The 27135-nt window shown below is 39.5% G+C and overlaps 1 protein-coding gene across 5 annotated transcripts in view; it reads right to left on the reverse strand.

The window, feature by feature from the left end:
* The window catches only part of dennd2b (DENN domain containing 2B), a 439983-nt gene that overhangs the window by 19962 nt on the left and 392886 nt on the right, over window positions 1–27135 (reverse strand). For all 5 annotated transcript variants that reach the window (XM_059975845.1, XM_059975847.1, XM_059975844.1 and 2 more), the window contains 2 exons: window positions 3934–4111; window positions 2265–2306 (listed from right to left, as the gene is read on the reverse strand). In XM_059975845.1, coding sequence (XP_059831828.1) covers window positions 2265–2306; window positions 3934–4111 — 220 coding nt within the window. The remainder of the gene's footprint in view (window positions 1–2264; window positions 2307–3933; window positions 4112–27135) is intronic.

A 27135-nucleotide genomic window follows, 5' to 3' on the forward strand; every position in this document is an offset into this window, starting at 1 on the left:
CCGAGCAGCTCGTTAGGCCAGAAGGGCCTGTTACAATGCTGTACCTCTCAATAAGTAAATGAAGTACTGTAATTTGCAGATGTTCATCCACCTTGCTGTCCCCTTCATTCAACAGATAATAGCTATACCAACTAATCTACATTTGGAGCACTCTAAAGGAGTATTCACTTCATAAAGAAGTATCTCAAAGATAAGTAATTTCTTTAAAAATTCATATATTATGTTGCATCGGATTAATCAATGCTCCTCATCAGATAAAAAATCATTGTTAAACCTTTGTCCAGAATACATTTTGAAAATTTGTAAAACTACAAACAGTTGTATCCAGAGATACCGGCCACATGATAGACGCACTGCCACCTGGCTGGTCAGAGGACATACCACATGCCAATCAACATCTGGTCCCTCCCAACTAATCAATGCACACCTAAATTATTGGACACCTTAATTCGATTATCATGCCCAGCCCCATGCTATAAAAGGTGAGACTGGTGCCTGGCTTGCCCTCTCTTACAGACCACCTCATTGAAGGTAAGTGCATTGATTTCTGTTTGGGAAGGTCTATCGTTTGTCCTGGTAAGGGAGCCGCAGCTATCCAAGGTCAAGGGAGATAGCTGTCGTAGTGCTTTTCCCTTGTTCTTTGTATGTGTAACCGTACCCTGTCCCCACACTGCTTCCTGTGTATTATAGTTGCTTGTGTTGACCCGACTTCCCCATGTAAATAAATTCCTTATTATTAAAACTGTGTGTGTCCAGGCCTCTACTGTTGAGACTCAAAGAACCAGTTATTTTCCATCACAACACAGTTCAATATTGGCAATAAGATAACACTTCCTGTAATACAACTGAAATTCTTCCCAACTTTAATTAGTTTAGTTTCTATTTCTATGCCTGACTATACTTGTTCTGTTGCATAAAGTCTACTGCACAACGAGCCCCAGAATTCCACATTTATGGCGAGGATGCAAGACAACTATTGCTTGAGTAAGCAACTTAGAATTTGAACATTTTAACTTCATGGTCCTCAAAAACTAATTTATGTTTTTAATCAAACGTTCTCAATGATTTGCTTTCTTTAAATTGCAATAACATTCCTTTGGATCTGTAAGAAGTGGTTTGACTCATTGTGAAGAGTTGCGAGTCTAGTGCAAGCCTGCAGGTTATTCTAATCTCTCACAAAATATCATAAATTGTTGAAGCTGTATTGATGACATTTGGTCTCCAGTTTTTGGAAACATCTGCATCAAAGATTTAACTTCTGTTTGCTGAATAACTCATTGGCAAAAGCATGAACAGCAGGTCTTGGGATGGTCTCAAACATGCTGCTGAAACCAAATATTCTGAAATAAGCTTGATCTTAAAACCAGAAACATCAGACAGTAAAAGAACCATTTTCTCCAGGTATCTTGTCCCATGCATTTGTTTTGATAATGCATCACTGTTCAAACTTCCCAACTCACCAAGAAAGTGTAATCATCTTGAAAAGGTGAAAAAGCAGAATTAAAACCCAAATGACAATGGGAAGGATCTCCCAAGGTGATGAAAATAACTCCTAGATTTGACCAGCATTGGTATATTATTGGGCAGGAAAAATCAAGCTGGGTGACTTCAGAAATTTCACACTGTATGTGCAGCAGACTTAATAGAAGATTATCTGGACAAAACCAATACCTGGAAAGTGGGCTGCTTAGGCTTTGTAAGGGAACACCTTTCATTAATTTTTCTGAGCAACACTCAACACTCACTCATTGTTGTATCTGTAGGGAATCCAGCCTATGTCCTTGCCTACAGTTGAGGCTACTGCAAGGGACCCAGGACTGTTGCAAAGGTCACCATTTAGTCGCACTGTCCTTTATTTTTTCCCCTTTCTCACCTGGCCCTTATCCGTTATATCAGGATTTTTACTGAAACTCAGTAAGCAACTGTGGGATTTCACCAGCATCCCATTGTTCCCAGCATTCTAGACTAGCACTCCAATTACATTCTCATATATTGGTGAATGTTTAATAATCATCTGCACAAATATAATTTTCTTGATGATAATGTTAATATAAGTTTTCATACAAGGACAGGCACAGAGGAACAGGATCATAAATCACTACAACAGAACCTTCAGCCCAACTGGTCCAAGATGCTCCATTCAAGCAGGACCAATTTACCAGCATTTAGCTCCCAACTCCCTTTTGAGCCACCTTATCCACACTCCTGCTCAAATATCTTTTAAAAGTTGTCTAAAAAGCTATTTATTCTGAAAAGATTCTTACCTGTCGAAGGAAGCGATCGGCTCCTAGATCAACCATCAGTGCCTAAAGTGAAAATAAAACACGTCATCAATAATCTCTTCATGGTCTGCAGAATTTCTCACTGAAAATGTACCTAACCCTAATACAAAATTAAATCCTTGGACTTGCTGCAAAAATGAAGTCTGCTAGTCAAGCCTCTCAGGAAAGCCTTATATGGTTCTCTAAGTTGTTACAAACACAATAGGATATTAACATGGTTTGTGAACAGATGATTTCTCAGTGATCATGATTAGCTAGTATTGCTTCCTGACAAAGATGTGCAGTTGATATAATTGGCTTCTTTTGGACTAAAATTTGGTGTTTGATCTAAAATTCTAAATTGTTCAAAGTAAAATTGATTTAAGTTGTTTATATCATCCTTTGGTCTGCTTGCCACAATGCAGTCTTCTTTGGACAGAAATTCTGGTAATAAACTTATTCTATAATTTTTCATAATCTATAGACATACTACCTTAATTTCTTTCTAAAGGGGACTGCATGAGTCAAGTAAACCACAGGATTATATGAAGAAATTAAGCCTATGATTGAAACTATATTTCAAGCTTTACAATCAAGAAAGCAAAGCTGTTGTCTTTAGCACTGTTTGGAAGCATTCATACACTGTTGATGCTAGAGCCTCATTAAGTGTTGCTATAAACCAGTGATTCCCAACCAGTGGTCCACGGACCTCTTGCTTAATGGTATTTGTCCATGGCATAAAAAAGGTTGGAAACCCCTATTGAAAGCTAAACCAGATGGTTCACAATCTCACCATCCATCTCAAGCAGGAGTGTGAGCATCCCATTGATTTTCTGCTACGAAGACTTTCATCTCCATATTCTTCAGTCTTTCAGTTTGATACCATCAACCTCCTCCATCCCAAGATAACTTCAGTCTCCTCAGTAACCTTTGGCATCCAAAACTCTACCAGCAGTCATTCATTACCCAGGACTCATTGATCCACATGGGCTTCCACTAATCAAGAGCATTTAAAATTATTTAATAGACTTTAAATACCCTTATGGTATTATCACTTCCGAACTCTGCTATCGACTCCCCAGGTTCTCCACTTCACCGAATGCACACTTCACTCTTCCTACAGCAATCTGGGGCCTAGGTACCTCTTTAGAGTTTTCCCCTCAAATATATTTTCTCATAGTATGTTTTTATTTTGATCCTCAGTCATCCAGAAAGAGGTGGGAACTAGTGCTCAAGTCAAATTCAAGCACATTACAGAGTGTTTTAGTGCGTGTTACACTGCCTTCCAAGTTCAATATATTAAAATTAATAGATGGGAAGGTTGGAGCCAGAGTACGATGAGCTTGCACGATTGGGGCGGGGTGGTGAACTAATGTTTGCAGATCCACGCACACCATACATCACCTCAGCAAACAGGCACATCTTTGAGTGCAAGTGACATTCTAAGTTTCCTCTGGAAGTGAAAAAAAGGCTTGTATTCAGAAATCAGTTGTTACCTAACATGTCACTCAATGTGGTACATCAAAGAGACGCTCATTGTTGCAATGTATGGAAACCGATGTTTACTTTGTTTCATTCCTTTCTCGTTGAGGATTTGAAATGGTGGCCACCTTTACTAACTTCCAGCCCTGCATGGTACAGGCAAACCAGCTTAACATCTCTGCAGTCTTACCTCTTCAACTGGAAGCTCCTTTAGTTTGGGGAGAGAGCTGGAGAGCAGGCCCACCAGGAAGGGTGTTGGACAACAGACAATGTCGATCATGGAGGATGGAAGCACTGGTATGAAGGTGTGTTGCCAGGAGAATGGATAGAGCAGAGCCACCACTGCATGGGCACAGCTGGACAAAGTGCTATATAAACACAAGATTTAAAAAAAAAGTTAACTCTTCTGCTCAAAGCTATTGTTAACTGTCTTCTTAAAATATCATCTGAAACGAGGTTCTGATAATCCTTCAATACATCAGCTTCGCACAGAAACATGCAGTGAAGCTCAGTAAGATCAAAATATGCCTTAAATCAGAGAATGTATAAAAGTCATTTATTTCAACCTGAAAATTCTCACACCAGCCTGATGAAAAATTATGTTAGCTTGATTTTGGGTTTAATTCATAGAAGTGGAGGTTGTTGCAAGTCAAGCCAGTTAGTAGGTAGATACTTAACTGGGATACTTGCAGTTTGCTTTAATGACAGGAGGATCCCATGACTAGTTAAACCAAATGATACTCATACAAAGCAAAATGAAACAAAACATACTGTATTTTACCTCACTAAATATTTTCCCTGCTGCTTAATGTAAGTAAATTATAGAAGAGTAATATTCTAGCAAACCATTCAGTATAATAATTCAAAACCAGCAGTGATGTCCTAAATGGCCTTCCATTTGTTATTACTAGGGCTGACTGAAGTCTGTTACAGAGACTGAGTCACGGGAACTGGGTTCAGAATTAGCCCACTCAGTCCTCTCTAGCTTGCTCTGCTATTCAATAAGATTATGGTTGATCTGACTGTAACATCAATATCTCATCGGACCCTCCAACAATTTCACCCCTTTGTTTATCAAAAATCTACCTACCTCTACCTTTAAGCTAGTCAAAGACGCTGCTTCACTGCCCCTTAAGGAAGAGTTTATGATGTCATAATAAAGAAATGCTACCTTCTCTTTAATTTAAAGTGTCTTTTTTAAAACTAATTTCCTAGTTGCAGATTCTCCTACAAGAGGAAACATCCTCTCCACATCCACTTTGTCAAGATTTCTCAGTCTTCCACATATGTATCAAGTCCTTCTTCACACTGCCAAATCTTGACAGATATGAGCTTGGTTTATGCAGTCTTTCTTCATCTAACAACCAACATAATCCAGGCATTATTTACTAAGCCTTCCCTGTACTGCTTTCAAGACATTCACAGCCTAAGGAGATGACTACTCTACATGGAACTCCAACTGCTAATTTTACCAATGCCCTTGATACAATTTCTCCTGCAATAAACAGCAACATTCTGTTAGCTTTCCTATCTACATGCAAAATATTCATGCTAGCTTTTTGTGAATCATGCACTTGGATACCACATCTTTTTCTAGCCTCCTTAACTCCTCTAACAACCTTCATTTATTCCTGTCTTTGTGTTGTCAACACATTTATCTTTTTACCTTTTACCAACACATTTACCTTTGCTTCCAATTTGAAGTTCAAGTTCACGTTTAATTATTATTTAACTATTCATGAATAAAGACTATCGAAACAGCGTTCTTCCGGGACCAAGGTGTAAAATACATTACCAACATACATATACTTATGATCCCTTATTCCGTTATTCAAGTTATTTATATTGATTGTAAAAAGTTGAGGTCACAGCACGGACCCCTGAAGCATATCGCTTGTTACTACTTGCAACCAGTAAAAGACACATTTATGTACTCTCCAATCTTCTATACATGCCAATTCGCTATTCAAATTAACCTTTGATGTGGTACCTTATCAAATGCCTTCTAGAAACCTAACTATAGTACATCCACTTGTTCTCCTTTACCTACAGAACCTACTTCAAATAACTTTATCAAAAAATATCAAACATCAGAATCAGGATCCTTTATTATCGCCAAGTATGAGGACACATACAGGGAATTTGATGTCGGTTTCCCTGAGCTCTCTCTGTACAGAATTAAAAGCAAACAAAAACAATAGTGCAAATAATCATAAACTATATACAATGAGGTCCACCTCACTGAATGTACAGGTGGACTTGATTTATAATAGTTTAAAATTCAAGTGTTCATAAGACTGATGGCATACGGAAAGAAACTGTTCTTGTACCTATTTGTCCTGGCATTCAGTGATCTAAAGCGCCTACCAGAAGGAAGGAGTTGGAACAGGTGATGTCCAGGGTGTGATGGGTCTACAATAACGCTGCTTACTCGCTTCCTGACTCTAGATGCATAAAAGTCCTGGATCGAGGGCAGCTTCACACCAATAATCCTTTCCGCAGCCCTAACTGTTCTTTGGAGTCTATTCTTGTCTTGTTTGGTAGCTGATCCAAACCAGACAATGATGGACGAACAGAATAGACTGGATTATTCCTGAATAGAATTGAATCATCAGCTCCTGAGGCAGGTTGTACTTCCTGAGTTGACATAGGAAATACAACCTCTGCTGAGCCTTTTTGACAAGAGTTTGCAATGATTTTCCTTTTGCAAAACAAAAACAATACTTGATTACTTTGAATTTTTTGAATGCACCACTGCATTCTTACCAACATTAGCTTCTAACTTTCTCACTAACTGGACAGCAGATTCCCACTTTGTGTCTCTTCCTTTTGAAATTAATGACTTGTATTTGCTTTTTCCCAATCTGATGAAACCTTCCCCGAATCTGGGAAATTCTGAAAAATTAAAACCAACACATCAACTATTTCCACTGCCCTGGTGATCACCATCTACCTGAGTTCAGCCAAGATCAGCCCAGCTCTGAAAGAGACTTGGCTGAGAACTCTGCTTTCCGTTCATATTTGGAAGTATTTAATCACTCAATTACTAAACTAAAAATGATTTGTTCCCAATGCATTGGGGTAATTCATTCAATTGACTAATTCCTAACATTTTACATAAACAACTCAGCAAACTCTTTTTAGAAGCATAAATTTGGATTTAAATTACCGTCACATTTAGTATTGCTTACCACAATGAATACAGCCCATTGTTTGTTAGTTACTTCCAATGATGTTGCTAAGTCACTAACAGATCTGGTCATTAGAATGCACTATACTTTAAACTGTTTGGTGGAGCAGAAGATTCTCACAGCAGCTAGCTACCTTAACCAGCATTCTGAAGATCCACTACCTTTCCAAATCAGTGTTAATATTTGGGATTCCTTAGTGACATTTCTCACAGACATTTCACCAAGAAATGAGAAGGCAGGGAAACAGGTAAAGTCACACCTGAAGCTTGAATGAATTACATGTACAAATAGATAGTTCTTAGCTTTACTGACAGAGTACAAGAATTAAGTCATGTAAAACCAAACATACTATAGAAAACAATAATGATTAAAAGAATAAGTGAGTATTTTTAAAAAATTAAGTTATTTTACTGAGCGCACTAGAAGAAGCTGGGAGGTCCAGCCAGTTTTAACTAAGAATCTGAAAATACTTTACTTCAATGATTCCAGTCACTTTAACAGCCCTATTTCATGTCATTTTCATTGTTCAAGTAATTAAACAAAGGTCCGATTTCAAATGATGAGCCTTTCATCAATAAAAGATAAATAACAAAGAAACATAAATGCCAACACTTATTGAAGTGAATTGATTGGCAAAATCAACTTTCAACTTGGTTTCATGAAACAATATTTTGGTTTCCTGGTACATACAGTAATCTATAAAGACTTATAGATTATAGATAACAATTTAGATAATATATCAATTGCTATAGAAAGTTCCCTATAGAGCAATAATAGATGAAGCAAATAAAATGATTAGTGATGTGATTCAGCCAGCTTCATCAAAGTCTAGGTTATGCTATTACTGAACAAAGTCCTGATTTAATGTACATTGTTGATCACAAGAGTAGAAGGGAAATATTCATGTACTAGAGATGGTTCAGCATGCTGATCGTTAGCAACAAATCATTGAGTTTGTATAAAGAACAGGAAACGGTGTTTCATAAGTGACTCTTGGGTACATCACTTTGGAAAGTTACTTAAAATGGCTAAAAGACGAGGGCAAATAAGATCGAATTGTTGAATGATGTAAGCAAAGTTGCTACATCAAATGGAAGAAGAACAAACTGATTCTATTGTAACTAGGATGCACCAAACAGTCGTTCTTTATCTGTTTTAGTTTGTAATTGAGCAATTTAGAAGACCATAGATTCACTGTCAAACCACCAGGTGGCAACATCCACTAAATCTCTATTAACATTTTAGTAAAGAGCCCTGTTTTTATCTAAAAATTGATAATCTTGCTTTTAATAAAGCTCTTAAAAGCTTTTATTCAAAAATTCATTTCACTTTACTGAATTTTTAAACACCATTTCCACTTATGTTAATTTTGTGAGCTACACATAATGGTATTTTTTAAAAAAACTTGCTAATAATGATGATGGCTGGTTCTACACTTGCAAAGATCAGGAGAGAAGAAGAGTCATAGAGGGCTATGTAAAGGTACATAATTGGGTCGCAAATGGTGTTCAATTCATGTTCAATAATACTATAATTCTAGGGATATATTCTAATAAAATGCAGCCTTGTTTTTACCAAGTCTTGACCTCACATCATCAACACTACTGTGTGGTTGACTTCATCACAATGGGGTCAACATTTCATCCAAATAAATATTGTGAAACATAGTCAGGCTGAATCAGGCTATGCAAAACCATAGATTTGGGTTCTTCGAGAACTAAGCTTCATATCTAGACTGCTTGTCATCCCCAAAGCTATACACATCCACCCACAGAAGATGACCTTCATCCAGAATCCGTTTATTACATCATATACATGTTGTCAGTGTAGTTATCTATTTACTTACTTATACCACGAAGAATAGGCCCCTTCAGCCCTTCAAGCCTCACTGCCCAGTAACTCCTGACAACCCAGACTTAACCCTAACCTAATCACAGGACAATTTGCAATGATCAATGAACCTACCTAGAATATCTCTGGACTGTGGGAAGGATACTGGAGGACCCAGAGAAAACCCATGCATTCCACAGAGAGGTCATACAGAGACTCCTTACAGAGGACTCCTTGAATGAGCTCTGGCAGTCCAAGCTATAATAGGGTCATACCAACTGCTACGTTGCCATGGTGCCTTCAAATAACAAGTACCACTGACTGCAAATCATACTAGGGTGTCATGTCGCAATGCTATACAAATGAATATTATAACTGCTTGAATCAACACTGGTAAGTGTTAGTTCAGCCAGATTCTGATCCTTGCTTCACTCAAATTTCATCAAACATCAACCATTTGTATTGTGTATATTCTGTCCATTAAGCACCTTACACTCAAAAGCTTTCATGGACTCCTCAAAACATTTGAATGTGTTTGCCCTTTACTGCTTTGTGACCACTGCACCCACTCTCTGCTTTCTCTTTCTGGAACTGTTGATTCCAAGACTCAGTCTGTGTTCTTTCTTCCCTCTACTAATGACAGTGCTGTCACCCATCTCAGCTCTTCTCTGTAATTAACTGCTCAAGTTATAAAGACTGTAAAATATCGAAGCAGAATTAGGCCATTTGGCCCATCAGGTCTGCTCCATTTCACCATGGCTGATCCAATTTTCCTCTCAGCTCCAGTCTCCTGTCTTCTTCCCGCATCCGTTCATGCCCTGACCAATGAGGAATCTATCAACCTCTGCCTTAACTATCCAACCTTTGCCTGAAAGATTTGGCCTACACCGCTACATGTGGCAAAGAATTCCACAGATTCACCACCATCTGGCGAAAGAAATTCCTCCTCATCTCCATTCTAAAAGGACGCCCCTCTATTCTGAGGCTGGGTCCTCTGGCCTTAGATTCTCCCATCATAGGAAACATCCTCTCCATATTTATTCTATCAAGGCCTTTCACCATTCAGTACATTTCAATTCTTCTTTATTCCAGTGAATACAGCCCCAGAGCTATCAAGCGTCTTTATGTGACAAGCCATTTAATGCTGGAATCATTTTTGTGAACCTCTTTCAAACCCTCTCCAGTTTCAGCACATTCTTTCTAAGATAAGGGCTCCAAAACTGCTCATAATACTCCAAGTGAGGCTTCATCAGTGCTTTATGAACTCTGAACATCACATCCTTGCTTTTATATTCTAGTCCTCTTGAAATGGATGCTAACATTGCATTTGCCTTCCTCACCACACAGCCAAGCTGTAAATTAACCACAAGGATTCACAAGTCCCTTTGTGCCTCAGTTTTTTTTGTATTTTCTCTCTTTTTAGAAGATAGTTAACCCTTTCATTTCTTCTACCAAAGTGCATGGCCATACACTTCCCGATTCTATATTCCATCTGCCATTTCTTTGCCCATTCTCATAATCTGTCTACCTTCTATAGCCTCTCCACCTCCTCAAAACTACCTGCCCCTCCACCTATCTTCATATCATCTGTAAACTTTGCAACAAAGCCATCAATTCCATCATCCAAATCATTGACATATAATGTAAAAACTGGTCTCAACACAGATTCCTGTGGAACACCACTAGTCACCAGCAGCCAACCAGAAAAGGCTCCCTCATTTTTTCACCACTCTTTGCCTTCTGCCAATCAGCCTCTGCTTTATCTATGCTAGAATCTTTCCTGAAATACCATTGACTCATAACTTGTTAAGCAGCCTCATGGGTGTCACCTTGTCAAAGGCCTTCTGAAAATCCAAGTATACATCAACCAATCCTTCTTTGTCTATCCTGCTTGTTATTTCTTCAAAGAATTCCAGCAGATTTGCCAGGCAAGATTTTCCCTTGAGGAAACCATGCTGACTACTGTCTATTTTATCATGTGCCTCCAAGTACCCTGACACCTTATTCTTAATAATTGACTCCAACATCTTCCCAACCACTGACGTCAGACTAACTTGGTCTATAGTTTCCTCTATTCTGCCTCTATCCCTTCTTGGAGTGACATTTGCAATTTTCCAGTCTTCCAGAACCATTCCAGAATCTAGTGATTTTTGAAAGATCATTACTAATGCCTCCATGATCTCTTAAGCCACCTCTTTCAGAACCCTGGGGTGCACACTATCTGGTCCAGGGGACTTACCTACCTTCAGACCTTTCAATTTCCCAAGAACCCTCTGTCTAGTCTTGGTAACTTCACACACTTTTTGACACCTAACACCTGGAACTTGCACCACAGTGCTGGTGTCTCCCACAGTGAAGACTGATGCAAAATACTTATTTAGTTTGTCCACCATTTCCTTGTCCTCTCTGGCATCGTTTTCCAGTGGTCTGATATTCACTCTCACCTCTCTTTAACACTCAATGTATCTGAAGAAACTTTTGGTATCCTCTTTAGCATTATTGGCTAGCTTACTTTTGTATTTGATCTTTACCTTCTAAATGAGCTTTTAGTTGCATTCTGTTGGTTTTTAAAAGCTTCCCAATCCTCTAACGGCACTATTTTTTGCTCTATTATAGGTCCAGCTATGTCTCTTTCTACCACAAATACCCTTTCAATACAAATCTTTTGAAGAAGCAGATGGTCACTCTTCTAATTCACCATGACTATATTAATCTTCTCTCTAGCAATTTTCCATAGAGCTGATTTGGAACACGTACTTGATGATTTGAGGTTTTTACAACTAACTGGACAGGAGTGGTCCTTCCCTCTCCCTATACACTCAAATCATATTAATGGTATGGACCATCTGATTAAATCTGTTGTCAGTAATGGTAACCAAGAAAAAAAAATCGGTTACATTTCACAAATACTTTTCACGGAATGAAATGTGTTATCTTTACCCAGTTTGGGGCTTCGCCTGAATCCAGACATACTCAGGTGTTTGACTCTTAATTGGTCTCTAAAATGTCTTCCCAAAGCTGAAGCTCTGGGTCTGAGGATGAATGTCAAACACTGGAATTGCCAGTGAGTACAGAATCCAGAGTTAATATTATAACTCTAATTTCTATAAATCAGATAAATGTATGCCCTTTTAACAGGATAGCTCATAGGCTGTGTCCTTAATTTTTAACTTTTAAGATTTGAACAGCTGTGCCGCCACTTTTTATAATTACCATCCAGCAACGTGTGTGGCATGAACAAGAAAGACACATGTATCTATGGATATGTTCCATCCCGTTAAAAAGGAACTAAGTTTGCATGCAGAGTTTATGCTCTAGAATTCATCACCAGAAAATACAACAAGTAAAAGCAGGAGTAGGCCACACAGGATTTGCCCTACTTCGACATTCAACAAGATCATGGTTGATATTTTGGATATTAAGGGAATTGAGGGACAGGATATTTATGTTGTATTCCTTAATATCTAAGAAACTATCGTTCTCTTGAACATACCTGGTGGCTGAGTCTCCACATGTCCTCGGTAAAGAATTTCAAAGACTCCATACCACTTGGGTGAGGAAACCCCAAAAGGACGGTCCCATATTCTGATTGCAAGTTTTAGAGCCTGCCAGAGGAAACTTCAACACTGCATCCACCCTGTACAAACCCAAAAGAATTTTGTATGGTTCAATGCTTCCCATTCTCCTAAACTGAGATTATATGGCAGAAGTCCTAAGTTATCCCCCTATTTCAGAAGTTAATTTGGTGAATTTTTCCTATGCTCCCTCTATCACAAGAATCTTAGATAAGACGACCAGACTTGTATGTAATACTCCACATCAAATCTCACCTGTGCATTATATAATTTCACACAACTTTACATAGTTTTAGCTTCTATGATCTCAGGAGGCTAAAGAAATTTGGCATGCCGCCCCCCCCCCCCACCCCATTGAATCTTCCCAATTTTTATCCATGCACCACAGAAAGTACCCTATCTGGATGCTACAGCTCTGCGCGTGACTGTAAGAAAATGTAGAGTTGTGGACTCCCCTTTATGAACACCACCCATACTTCTCGCTGCATCAAAGTTCAAAGTTTAAAATAAGTTTATTATCAAAGTGCCTATATGTCATGTTGCTTTCCTAGCACAGTGCTGCATACAGATGTGTTCAGTGGTTGGGAGGGCTTTACCCGTGATGTACTAGGCTGAATTCACCTTTTATAGGATCCGTAAAGCAGCCAGAAAATCGAAGACATTACCCACTCAGGACGTTCTCTTTTTTCCCTTCTTCCATTTGGAGAAGATACAAAACCCTGAAAGGTCATACCACCAGGCTCAAGGACAGCTTCTACCCTGCTATTATATGACTATTAACTGATTCTCTCCTACAATAAGGACGCTTGATCACACAACTCAGCTTGTTATGAGTTTGCATCTTATCGTTTACCTGTACAACACTTCATTTCCATTATTGTTTTACCTTGTTCTACCTCAATACACTTTGGAAAGATCTGATCTGTATGAAAAGCATGCAGATTGGGACCATTCATTTAGACAGGAAAGGAAGAGGGGCAATAGCCAGAGTTAGAAGATGAGGGGAGGGGGTAGAGCAAGAGCTGGCAGGGAATATGTGGAGTCAGATAAGGTGGGGTTAATCGGCAGGTGAGCATGGGAATGGTATCAGTAGCTGGAAGGCGATAGATGGAAGTGACGAAGTTCCCAGAGCATACTGATACGAGTAGAGACAGCCCAGCTTTTCACCACAGAACTGCTTCATTTCTGTGCTTCTGCTAGGCTGTGTCTTGCCAATACGGTCCAGGCTCCCCCACCTACTAACTAATAATAGGCCTGCCAACATTCAAAGGTGGCAATCTTTGGTTGCTTATTTTTTACCCGATGTCTCAGGAACCAGAGGTAAATGTTCTGAGCCTAAAGTATTAGAATAGCAGTTGTGAATTTTAAAGTCTGAATTAAATCTTCCAATCAAAATCAACCTCTTATTTCAGCCACTTGATCCTAACCTTTGACCCTTGTCAACATGACAAAAATACCAGATAAGCACAGGGAGTCCAAAAAAAGTATCTACGAACATTCCAAAACATGAGAAAACGTGCTGATATTGGAAATCCAAAGCAACACACACACACACAATGCTGAGGAACTCAGCAGGTCAGGCAGCATCTAGGGAAGTGGGACAGGACCCTTCATCAGGACTAAGAAGAAGGGGGACGATGCCCGAATAAAAATGTGTGGGGAGGGGAAAGAAGCTAGATGCAAGATAAAGCCAGCTGGGTGGGAAATTTCAAGGGAGAACTTTTTTTTTACCAGAAGGAGAAATCAATATTCATGGCATCAGGATGGAGACTACCCAGATGGAATATAAGGTGTTGCTCCTCCACCATGAGGGTGGCCTCATCTTAGCACAAGAGGAGTCCATGGACTAACATGTTGGAATGGGAATTAAAACATGTGGCCACTGGGAAGTTCTGCTTGTGGCAGATGGAGCGGAGGTGCTTGATGATTTATGACAGGTCTGACCAATGTAGAGGAGGCTGCATCAGGAGCACTGGACACAATAGACAAACCCAGCAGATTTGCAGGTGAAGTGTTGCCTCACCTGGAAGGACTTTTTGGGGCCCACAATGGAAGTGTATGGGCAGGTGTAGAGCTTATAGGGATAATTACAGGGAGGGAAGTTAGTGTAGAGGGATGAATGAACAAGGAAATTGCAGAAGGAGTGACCCCTGTGGAAAGTGGGGGAGGGGGTAAAGACAAATGGTGGATGTGGAGATAGGTAAGAACAAGAGGATGTCTATCCCCGTTATGGTGGCAGGAAGATAGGCTGAGCATGGATATTCCGGAAGTAGAAATGTGGGTGGGGACAGCATCAATAATGGACGGCGGGAAACTCTGTTCTTTAAAGAAGGATGTCCTCAAAAGGAACGCCACATCCTGGAAACAGATATGGTGGAGACAAAGGAACTGAGAAAAGGGAATACTATTTTTACAGGAGACTGGACAGGAAGTGGTATAGTCAAGATAAACGTGGGAATCACAAACAAGAGAGAATCTGCAGATGCTGAAAATCTGAGCCACACACACTAAATGCTGGAGGAGCAGACCTTTCAGCAGAGATTTCCATCTTAGCCCTTTTAATGGTCTTCCCTTTCTTCCCTTCTGAATCTAAATGGAAGCCTGTTATTATGTATGGTTACTCTGTCCCTTCATTCCTGACTCTGGTTCTCATTACGCATTACATTACCATACACTATAGCTTATCCTAACAGTCACAGAAAGATACAGTACAGAAATAAGCTCTTCACACACCACCTGAGCTGACAAGGAACTAACTAATAATCCTTTATTAATCACTTTTTTTAAATTCTCCCAATACTTGTCTCAAATCCTCCCAGATTCTATAACCCACTAGGAGTAATTTACTCCTGGTTACCCTATCAGCGCTCACATCTGTACGATGTGGCAGCAAAGCAAAGCAAACCCACACAGTCACGGGGAAACATACAAATGTCACAAAGACAGAACCCATCATCAGGACTGAAGGACACTGAGAGGCGGCAGCACTGCTAGCAACACCACTGAGCTACTATACACCAGAATCTCCCCCATCTATTATGTTTAAAGCACTAATTATTTGATTCACTAGGTTACTGGCTCCAGCTAGATTCAGGTAAAGCCCAACCCAATGGAAAAGCTCCCTCTTCCTCCGAGGAATTGAAACCCAATTCATCCACACTAATTTCTAAATCATGCATTCATGATTTATGATTCATGATTCATGATGCATTCATGCATCCCTGATCTTATTGGTTCTATTGGCAAACTTGCATTTGTCTGGGGTAATAATCTAAAGGTGATTACTTTGTGAAATATGGCTAAAATCTGACACGCAGTGGAACAATCCACACTAACATCAACTCAAGCATATTTCCCTTTAAGCACAAGAGGCACTGCAGATGCTGGAAATCTAGAGCAATACGCACAATGTACTGGATGAACTGAGCAGGTCAGGCAGCATCTAAGGATGGGAATAACCAGTTGACGTTTGGGGCCAAAACCCTTCATCAGGACTGGAAAGGAAGGGGGAGGAACTCAGAATAAGAATGTGGGGGTGGAGATCTCTCCACACCTTCTTATTCAGATATTCTTCTTATTACGTGTACTCTAGAATATGTTCATTTCCACTCAACAGTATACACGTATGCTGCCAAATGAAACAACATTTCTCTGTACCAACAACGCAGTACACACAACCACAAAAATATTACCACAAATAAACAAATAAAATATTTTCCAGAAATTGATATTTAGCATAAAGTACATTTATGACACAAGTTTAAAAATAATCAGAGTAACAATACTGGAGCTTCATATATGAAGAGGCCTGAGCAGTGGCAGGAAGTTCAGTAGACTCATGGCCCGGATGAAGAAGCTGTTTGCCACCCTAACAGTCCCTGTTCTAATGCTACCACCTGCCTGATGGTAGGAAGTGAAGGATTGTAGGATGGAGAGGAGGGATCTTTGATGATGCTAAGTGCACTGTGTGTGCAGCACTCCTGATAAATATCTCAGATCAGTGGAAGAGAGACCCTGATGATCCTCTCAGCAGTTCTCACAATGCTCTGTCCAGTCTTGTGGTCAGATGCCTTGCTACTCCCCCAAGTAGACTGTGATGCAACTGGTCAGGACACTCTCAATGGTTAGAATGGGTGGGGTGTTGAGTCAATTCCCTCAGGAATTACAGACTCTGCTGTATATGCTTGACTAAATAGGTTTGCTATGTGCACTTCTAGAAATTTGGTGCTCCTAATTCTCTCCAAGGAGGAGCCGTTTATGAGCTGTGAGGGGTGGTCAGCGTGGAATTTGCTAAAGTCACCTCTTTAGTCTTGTCCACATAGTGACTCAACTTGCTGTGCTTGCACCCTTCTACAAGCCTCCTCTCGGTACGCCATCCCATCATCATTATTGATGAGGCCAGCTGTTGTGCCATCAGCGAACTTAATGATTCGGCTTAAGCTGGATCGGGCAGTGGAGTCGTGCTACAGCAGCGTGAACAGCTGCAGGCACGAAGCCCTGGAGGATGCAGGTGCTCAGTATGACAGGACCAGAGATGCTGCTGCCAACATGGACTGACTGGCCTTTCTGTCAAGTCCAGGATCCAGTAAGAGAAAGAGGTGCTGAGACCTAATGAGAGTTTACCCAGCAGCTTCTGAGGGATGATCGTGTTAAACACGGAACTGAAGTCAATAAACAGCACCCTGATGTACGAAGCACCATTTTACAGTATGGAATGGAGAGCAGAGGCTATGGTGTTCTTTAGCGAACTGATTTGAGTTACAAGTGAACCCTGAAGGATCCAACATGGCAGGAAGATAGGATTTAATGTGATCCATAATCAGCCGCTCAAAGCACTTCATCATTGTTGAGGTCAGTGGCACTGGACAGTAGTCATCGAGGCAGGTTACTGCTGTTCTCTTGAGCACCAGGATAATGGGCTTGTATCCTGCCGGGACAGGGAACTGTTCCAGAGAGATGCTGAAGATGTCTGTTAGGACCTCTGGTAATTCGGTTGTATAGTCCCTCAGCACCCAACCAGACATGTTATCAGGCCCTGCAGCTTTACATGCAGACAGACAGAGTGTTAATTCCTTGGAGGAGGGGGTGTGCCCTTCCTCACTTGAACTTCATTCTGCGCATCAATCTGTGTGTAAAAGTCATTTAATCTATCAGGAAGAGAGGCATCACTGATCTTGATGCATAGGGTGGACTTTTAGCCCTTTGTGGTCTGAATGGCCTGCCAGATGCACTTTGTGTCTTTGGTGTCACCGGAATGACTGTACACTGTCTGAATAATCCCCTTTTGCCTTCCCGATGGTGCGCGAAAGTGCAGTTCTGACTGACCTAAGAACCACTTTATTCAACAAACCGAGGCAGCATCCTGATCTCTCATCAGGACCTGGACTACTTCTGTCAACCATGGCTTCTGATTTTCCCTCACAGAGATATGTTTAGTAACAGTCACATCCTTTGTTATACAGCCAGTTACAGATATCATTTATTTACTGACAATGTGATGGTCGTAAGTAGTTTCCTCCCTAACTTTCTTCCAGTCCATATTTTCAAAACAGTCCTTTAACGTTGAGGTTGCTCCTACTGGCTCCCTTTGAACTCAGCTGACTTATTTGATCAGTGATCTGCATGCAGGAATTAGCATAATAGATAAATGGTCAGCGTATCCATGGTGGGAACGAGGGGCAGCCTTGTGTACGTCAGAGATGTTATATAGTCCAGGTCTAATGTGTTCTTACCTCTTGTAGGAAAGTCAATATGCTGAGAGAATTTAGGCAGTGGTATGTGGTCCAATGATAAGGTACCTTGTATCTTTGAAAACCATATCTGAAAGCTCTTTTGTGACTAGTAATTGTGATAAGTGCTCTCCTAAGTCAGATTAAACTGTCAAATGTAAGACTTAGCAGGGTGGTGTTAGCTGTGCTCTGAAAAGCAGACCTTTTGAAAGAGGAGAATAAACCAGCTGGGTTTTCTGTTCCTGGTGGCTATTCGGTAACAGAAGGCTGCAAAATGTTTGTTCACAGATTTTCAAGGAGGGTAGCATTTGGTGTAAAAGTTTAACAGTCCTCACTTTTAAGATCCATATACGAATGAAACACTAACAAAATGTTGTACCAATGTAACCTTACCCAAGCATTGTAGAAAGCTGTTAAATACCAAGACAGTATGCCTGCCAAGTGCCCTTTAATAAAAGCTGCCTTCAATTCATTGCGTTTGTTATATTTTGCAAGCATTTTTCTCAGAAACTTTTCAACTTGTTATTACTCTGTCCCAACCTTTCATTACAGTCATTATCATCTCTGTAAAATGCAAAAAAGAATGCATTCATTCAGACAAGAAAACCTTTTAAACAAAATATGTTTAATTTAGTGAACTACGCTATTTAAGTGCTTAATTCTACTGTTAGTGGCCAACATGGCAAAATAGGATTTTTTTTTGGAAACTATCATAGGACTATAAGAACTGCCATCTAAAACAAAGATCACGTTGTTTCAATGCTCTCATATATAGCATTACACCATGGAATATTAAAACTGCTTGAATTTTTCCTCTCCTTCGCAAATTATACCCCATTAACAAATACCTATTTTAAGTCCACTGGGATGAGCTATTTGATTACAAACGTTGCCAGTGAATAAGGAGAATAGAACCACATTGTAGCACTAGTCTCTATAGTTTAGCAATCAGCATTCATTATTACATTCTAATCAACTGAAAGAGTCAATATCAACAATAATTAATTTAGCAAAGAGAAAATTAAGCAGAATTCCAAAAACAATAAAGTTACAAACAGATGGCAATATCCTCCTCAAAAAACTGCATTAGAGGAAAAACATATTAATTCATAGTTATATCTCCAACTTTCTCAAAATATTATTTACATCTGCCATTCTATCTGGCTTTGTAACTTAATTAATAATCTATCTTAAGTCATAGACACATTTTTACTCATTTTTCAGGATATGGGTGTAAGGTCAAACTTTATTGCCTATCCTTAAATGTTCTTTGATAGTGAGTCATGATGAGTCAGCTGCATTTGACCAATTGGAATGGGAATCCAGGGGGATCAGACAAAGGGAACGGCAGCACTGTGATTATTACAGCAGATCAGGAAACATAATGGCTGAACAATTATGGAGGAATATGTGAGGAAGAACTTCTGTACAGTGGTGGCTTTTAATCACCATCTGCCACTGCCATCTTATGTGTTTATGATATAGCTGACAGTAGAGAATGCTGATTAGCTAAATTCTTGGACTAAAATCACTTTGATTGATAACTGGCTGTTTCAAAGGAAAATGTTGGCTAACTTCCATTTGCTCTTCAGCATATATGGGCAAAAGCAAAAGCTGACGATATTACAGAATCTGATTAGTAGGCTAATCATTGGAAACAGAAGCAGTGACATGACATCCTGGAGAGAGGATCAGGATGCACTTTGCACCAGTCCCCTAGGCTTTACAGAGGGATGCACAGGGACAGTGACTCTATACGTTTCAATGGGTTTGATGACATTCTGGTGTATGGTCAGGCAATCGTTTTACAGGTATTTATTTTCCAGGTATTTTAATGGTGTTTCAAAATTACATCGATTTATTATTTAAAAAAATATTTTGCACACTCTAAAGGTGAATCCCGAGCACATTCAGTTAAGTGCTGGATGATCGTGAAGAGGAAATGGATCTACAGTAAAGTAGCAAATTATTTGAAGCAGAGGGGGGAACCACTGTGAGGTAGGAAGAGAGGATGGGAGCATTACGTGGTAGGGAATGTAGATTCAGCATCGTTATAAAATAGGAATATAATAACATTGAATAAAACTGCAAGAACAAAAGTATTAACATGAATTGGGGTATGAGATGGAGTTAGAAGATTAGTTTCCATGGAGGAGAAAAATACCTAATTGAATTTAAGGAAACGGAGTCAAAATGACATTGAAAAAGTGATATTGAATTTCCTGAAAAAAGTATGCTTAAAGTTCTAATTTTGCATTTGGCAATTGATACAATATTTAAATTTGCAATTAAAATATGCCAAATGGAAAATATATGCTGAGACCTGCATGTAAGAAATGATCTCCAGAGTTCTGTTTAGTCAGAACTATTTATGGGATGAAACATTATTTAGTATTTTCTACTTACAGAAAGGAAGGTTACAGTTTGACAGTTACTGGTTAAATCTGTTTAAAAAGAGATGCATAAAATTCTTCTCAAGTTTATCATCAGCTTTGCAATCTAATGATTATGGCACCATATTGAGAATCTGTTTATAAACTCAGAGATTCTTGGCCAGTAAACCTGGATGCTCTTTTTAAAGCTTGCAGACAATGTCTAAGGCAACTCTGCCTTTTGTTGTGGGATTCAGGCCATTTCAAAGTCTAGCTAAGAGACAAAGAAACTGGGACTAAAGTAGATAGAATAGATATTCATTACTTTTGCAAGAAAATTGCCCTTTTCCCCATCTTCTGGCTTTCACCTTTACCAAATAATTTCATTTTCTCTTCTAACACACATCTCATTGCCATTTATTTTATGCTGACATTTTGATAATCAGTTGAAATAGAAATGTATGGTACTTGTCTAATTAATACAAGAGAGTTTAGATAAGTTTTATCTGTAACCAATGGCATGAAGCATCTATTATTGTGTACAAGGGTCTGCTTGTGTTGAGTTCCTAGAATTTTACTGTACTCATATGCTTTCAGTTTGCCATTTAGCCCTCTGGCAGAGTGATTAATATTTAACTCAACTTCAAAGTGACCACTGACAATCAAAAACAGGCACCTGGCTGTTCAGACCATTAACAGTAATGCACTAACCATGAAATATTTGTTCTTAAACCTGCAAAACCATATTCCGAATCTGCTTAAATGAAAATAATATGAGATTTCTTTCCTTCAGATGGCAGAGGGACAATATTAATAATATCGTGGAGGGATTTGACTAAGGTTTAAGAGAAACTGTGAAAAAAGGAGATCGAAATCTGGGTGCAAGTTTGTAGCAGAAATTGACATGTTGTTTTTTAAAGTGCCAATTAAGAGCACATTAGGTGAACTTAAATTGGTAAATTGGTTTATTATTGTCACATGTACCCAAGTACAATGGGAAAAAAACTTGTCTTATGTCTGGGCCAGGCATATCAATTCATTAAAATAGCCCACCGAGGTAGAAATAACAGTGCAGAATAAAATATTATGTTACAGAGAGAGTGCAGTTCAGGCAGACAATAAGTTGCAAGGTCACAACAAGATTCAAAAGTTCAATCTTATCATACTAAGGAACCATTTAACTGTCTTCTAACAGCAGGACAGCATCTGTCCTTGAGCCTGGTGGCACGTGCTTTCAGGTTTTTGTATCTTCTGCCCAGTGGGAGAGGGGAGAAGTGAGAATGGCCAGGGTGAGTGGGGTCTTTGATCCTCCTGGTTACTTTACTGAGGCAGCAAGAAGTGGACAGAATCCATTTAGTGGAGGTTGGTTTTCATAATATGCTGAGCCGAGTCCACACAATTTTACCAGGTAGTATACAGTGTCTCCATGAATGTGCAGAGGGGGAGAAACATGGGAGTGTAAACTTTCCGTCCACAGACTAGTAAAAATACAAATGTGATTTTATTTTTCCTTCTTGAATTAAAAAAATTCAAATGGCAAAATTCAAAACTGTTTCAAATTAATCAGAATTTATGACATTAAAGCAATTCAAAATTCAAAGCTTCCTGAGGGGAAAATACTTGACCTGACTACAGATGTACAACCTATTGTGTGTGTTCAGCTTTTGAATGGGCTATTCAGACTTTCATGCGATCTGCATTGTTTTCTTCCAATACATGGGAAAAAAATTCCACAACTCTACAGTTAGTTCCAAAGCCCATGTAACTACCTTGCTTTCACACAATAGAAGCACCATCCTGGACAATTATAAGACATCCGTTTTCTAGTTTCTAGAGTTGGAGGTCAACATTTGCTTTATTATCAGGCTGTGATGAATGAAAATTATATTTTAATGGCTGAATCCAGAGAAACAAGGCAACAGTTTAATTTAGTTATAACTAATTCAATATGCCTACAATAAAACTATTCAACATGGCTTTGGTAACTGATATTTTTAAAAACAAATCAGTTTTTAAAGTCACGTTGACCAGTTTAAATCTCCAGATTGTTTGCTCAATGTATTTATTCAGTATTCCTTTCATATCTGAACATACAACAATAGGACAGCACAACTATGGCCCTCAGAAACTGCAGCATAATTTCTAGAAGCTCTAGAATGCCTGCGCAGTGCTCTCTCTCTTGCTTTACCTTGGCTGTGTGCTTTTTTGTGGCAGGTTTTCTTTTTCCTTTAATACTTCACAATTTTAGACAAGGACCTGGCCTTGGTCCAGATATTTTGTTCCAGAAACCTTCTGGTCCAATGGGCAGAAACCAGGCTGACAATTCCACAGCATGCACTTTGATTTGTGGCTAAATAGAAATCGTTTTTAAACTCAAGAGTCTTTTTTTTAAAAATGCAGCTGCTGACAAAACCCAGCTGTATATTCACAAAGTGGATCTTTAGAGGAATACAAAATTATATACGACTAATGTAATAGTAATTCTACCTTTTATAGATTTAAAAAGCACTATTTGCATTGTTTTCATTCAACTTAAATGCTAAAATGTGTTGAGTTTTCAATTTTGGCTCCATGTTTATTAATTTTTCTATTCATCACTTGCTTTAGCAACAATGCAACATAAAAAATGGTCAAGACATACCAGGGTGCCTCTTCATCTAATTATCCTCAAAGCTAATTGAAATATTTAGCAGAACTAACTATTCCTCTTGTATTTATAAGCTTTCATTTGTAATAATTTCATACACAAAAATCTAAAACTGGTGATTAGGACCAAAATTTGTTTTAATGGGAAAATACTATATTGCTCTTTGTATTACAGTGCAAGATTGATACTGCAGTCTGAATTGGATTCTAATTGTAAAGTTAATCTGATGGTCAACACAAGTATGGGAAATTATGCAAATTGCCACACCTGTGACACAAGCAAACCCTGATGCTGTAACTGTGGCACCTAAAAGCTATTGGTATGTCAATGAAATTGCAGGCTGATCTGGCCTATTGAGGCAATTTAGACAATAAAGGGATCCATATTGGTATAGTGGACAGTCAATGATACAGTAATACACCCTCTCTACAACAGGATGGATATCAACTGGGAAAGTGAGCATAGGAGCAGCAAGTGGAACTTAACTTGGACAAGAGTAAACCAGGACAGGACATACAGAGTAATTGGCAAGGCTCAAGGGAATGTTGTTGAATAGAGAAATCATGAGGTACGCATACACCGTTCCCTCAAAATGGGAATGCATGTAGATAGTTTGGTAAGAATGCTAGATTCATCAGCTAAGGCATTGAGTGTCAAAGTTGGGACATCATCTCACAGCTGTAATAAAACTTTGGCTGGGCTCTGCTTGGAGCATTGTGTACAGCTCTGGTAACCACATCAGAGCAAGGAGATGCTTAAGGTAGAGAGAATGCAGATAAGTTACATTATTTATTCTATTTAGCAATATACACAGAATAGGACCTCTTGGCCCTTCAAGCCACACCACCTTTGCAACCCTGTAAACCCAATTAACTCTCACCTAATCAAGGGACAGTTTACAAGGACCAATTAACCTACCTGGGATGTCTTTGAACTGTGGGAGAAAACCAGAGCATCTGGGGAAAATGCACACATTCCACAGGAGGGCATACAGAGACTTCTCACAAAATGGCAGCGAGGTTGTATTCCGAATTCCAGTTTGGCAATATGGTTAGTAAAGATACAGTGGGCCGAAGGGCCTCTTAAAACTGTACAACGCTGTGCCTCTAATGGAAGTAATTAACTACTATTTCTTATTGATCAAAATCTAGAGAAATTCTTCTCTTCCTTACCTTCACTCTGAACCTTGTGTTTCTACGACTGTGGAAAGCCCCATCTCTTTGTGGTAGAGTGGTGTTACTGTCTGTTGGTGCTGGGAGTCAGTGGCCTTGAGAACAGCAAGATAAACCAGATGCCTGAATTGCTGTATTTCTCAGTTGCCAAACCAATAGGAATTTGGACTTGGTCCCAGAACAAGTTCTGCTTTGCAGGCTTAAAGTGCACTATCTGGGAACTGCTGGTGCTAATAATTTGCTTATTTAATCTCAGTTTGCACTGTGTGCAAACAGAGAAATCCAGTCTCATGAGGTTTAATTACTATTTTATTGATGGTCTCCAATATATTTAACCCTTTGCATACCAAAACATTTTTATAATAGATGTCAGATTTCATCTCCATTACATTTAAGATCAGCTGCCTAATTTTTTTTTTGCTGATGAATGGGAACAATAATCCAGTGCTGCAGGTTAAATTGGGCCCAAATCACATTGCTGCAGTGTGGATGGGTTCTAGCCTGCAATCCTCACATAAAACACAAGGTCTGTTTATACAGCCCTATGGTACCTTGCATATACTGCAGCAGAGGTCCAACAATCAGTACTCACTGGAGGACAAGTCAGAAGAGGCTTGCCCTTCTCCTCTAAGATCTAGCCCTTAGGATGCTCTGGAACTTGAAGTATGAAGGCCATACTGACTGCCCAAGAATGAAAGTTAATCAAAGTTGAAGCTTCGGGCATCTCATGTTTAACCGTAACACTCAGCAAGTGCCAACCTTTGAAATTCATTAAGCCCTTGAAACACACGTACAGTTTTTCCACTCCTGAACAGTTAGGATGTGTTCAATGCTCACAAATCTATAAACCTCCTCGACTTGCTTCTGTGATAAATGTTGACAATTCCCGCCTGCATGAACAGGGAGCTACTGTGACCTCTCTAATGAGAGCTGCATGACAAACCATGAAAGATGGCATTGATCAACCATCGCTGCCAAGAATGATGAGAGGGTGGAAATTCAGAGTCACAGCAGTGTTGGTGTTGTGCCTGATCTAGAAAAACTCATCCATCCACTGCACTGCTGTCTGGAGGGACTGAGCTGAGACCCTGAGTGTTTGTCTGAGGTAAGAAGGATGAATAGATAACCCCTTAGAACAAGAATGTACAGGTGCTATTAACAGTGAAACAAATCAGAAATTACTGGAAGCACTCAGCAAGTCAGGGGCAGCAACAGGAAGAAAAACTGAGGGGAAGCTTCATCTAAATTGGAAATTGAGATAACCAGGAAATTACTGCCCTCTGTGGCTTACTCTCTCAGGTTGCCTTGGAGATACCTGCCTCAGTCCAACGTCGTCACATCTGTACTGCACCTTAGGACATTCAATTCATTCAACAGATGGAGGTTTCAGAGGCTGAGCCAGCGTTTTTTGATTGCCAGTCCCTAATTGCTTTGGGGAGGGTGGTGTTGAGCTGCTACCACAAACCACTGCAGTCCTTCAGGTGTGAGGAAGCATGGTGGGGGATTTTGAGCCAGACAGCACCATCCACTGGAAATGCTGCTGCAACACCCATGGCAAGGATGGCACTGGATCTTACCCAAGGTCACTGCTCAGTAGGCACAGGATGTCCAACCAGCCGTCAGCATTGAGAGTGTTTCACAGCAGACTGCAGGTGGCTGTGCAAATTGTGTGAACAGATTGGAGCACTAGGAAATTAGGCTTCTCCCATGTACAATCAACAATTTGCTTAAAGTGGGAAAAAACATGTTTCATGGTAACGACATAAGAGTGTTGTGTCAAGACTGATTTCACTTTCTGCGGACATCCTATATGTCACAAACTGGCAACATGCTCAAGTGCCTATCACCACCAGGACCCTGTCTAATCCTCTCCTCCAACACAATTCTTCTTAAAAACCTGAATTTCCCCATTCCATTCCACACAAAGTCAATTGTCTATTGTGTGGCACTAAAGAAGTTAGCACCAAGTGAAAGAGTCTTCCAGCCAGAACTGCTGTGTAATCACATCACACTTCCTGAACGTACAGTGCTTACAAAGTCATGACATCTGCTGAACAAAAAAAACTGAATGATTTAGTAATTAAACCATAGTTAAAATTAATTGCAGTGACACATTCAAATATACCTCAGAGAAAATCAAAAAATAAACCCATTCACAACAGGAAAATAAAAAAAATCCTTGAACTGTTTCAAAACCACATTTTACATGACAGCAAGGCACACAAGAAGTCATCAAAATAAGTCAAATTAAGATCCTCTGAATGGCAATGTTAGTTACTCACATACTTAGTGATGTTAGTTTAAAAATTAAATCAGCAGCATGATAAATTCATAAGAGATTACATCATTCTGAGAGAAAAACATGAAATTCCTTATAGGAGATGTATGTTAGAAATGTTTCCAAGGAGCTGGTTCTGCCTGGTCAGCTTTTCTCCCAGGGGCTGGGATTTTAGTCTGCTCTGTTTCCAGAACCCGATTTCCTCAGCTGGGTGAGTGGTTGTAATTCCTGTTGATAAACTGTTAATGAAAATATAAGACAGCTATCACTGGATTTACTGCCTTCATACAGAAAACTGCATTCCCTTGCTAGAAACATGATTAAAGGAGCTGGATTAATATTGCTCCAGTGTTCTTTCAAAATGGGATCAATGTAGTTTCACATTGGACAACAAAGCAGAATCACTGTTTGCTTAAATACGTGTCCTCCTGTCATAAGCTCCTAGTAATTCCATTGAAATGCATGAGAGTTTGAATTTGCCCTTGAATTTGCCATTAACAGTGACACAGGAAAACACAAGGATAGTGGCAAATTTTGAAAACATCTTCACTGTCCTTATTCAATCTGGCCTTTCTGCATCCTGAATTCTACCACCATT

The sequence above is a fragment of the Hypanus sabinus genome, chromosome 7, assembly GCF_030144855.1.
Source record: "Hypanus sabinus isolate sHypSab1 chromosome 7, sHypSab1.hap1, whole genome shotgun sequence".
Lineage (NCBI taxonomy): Eukaryota > Metazoa > Chordata > Chondrichthyes > Myliobatiformes > Dasyatidae > Hypanus > Hypanus sabinus.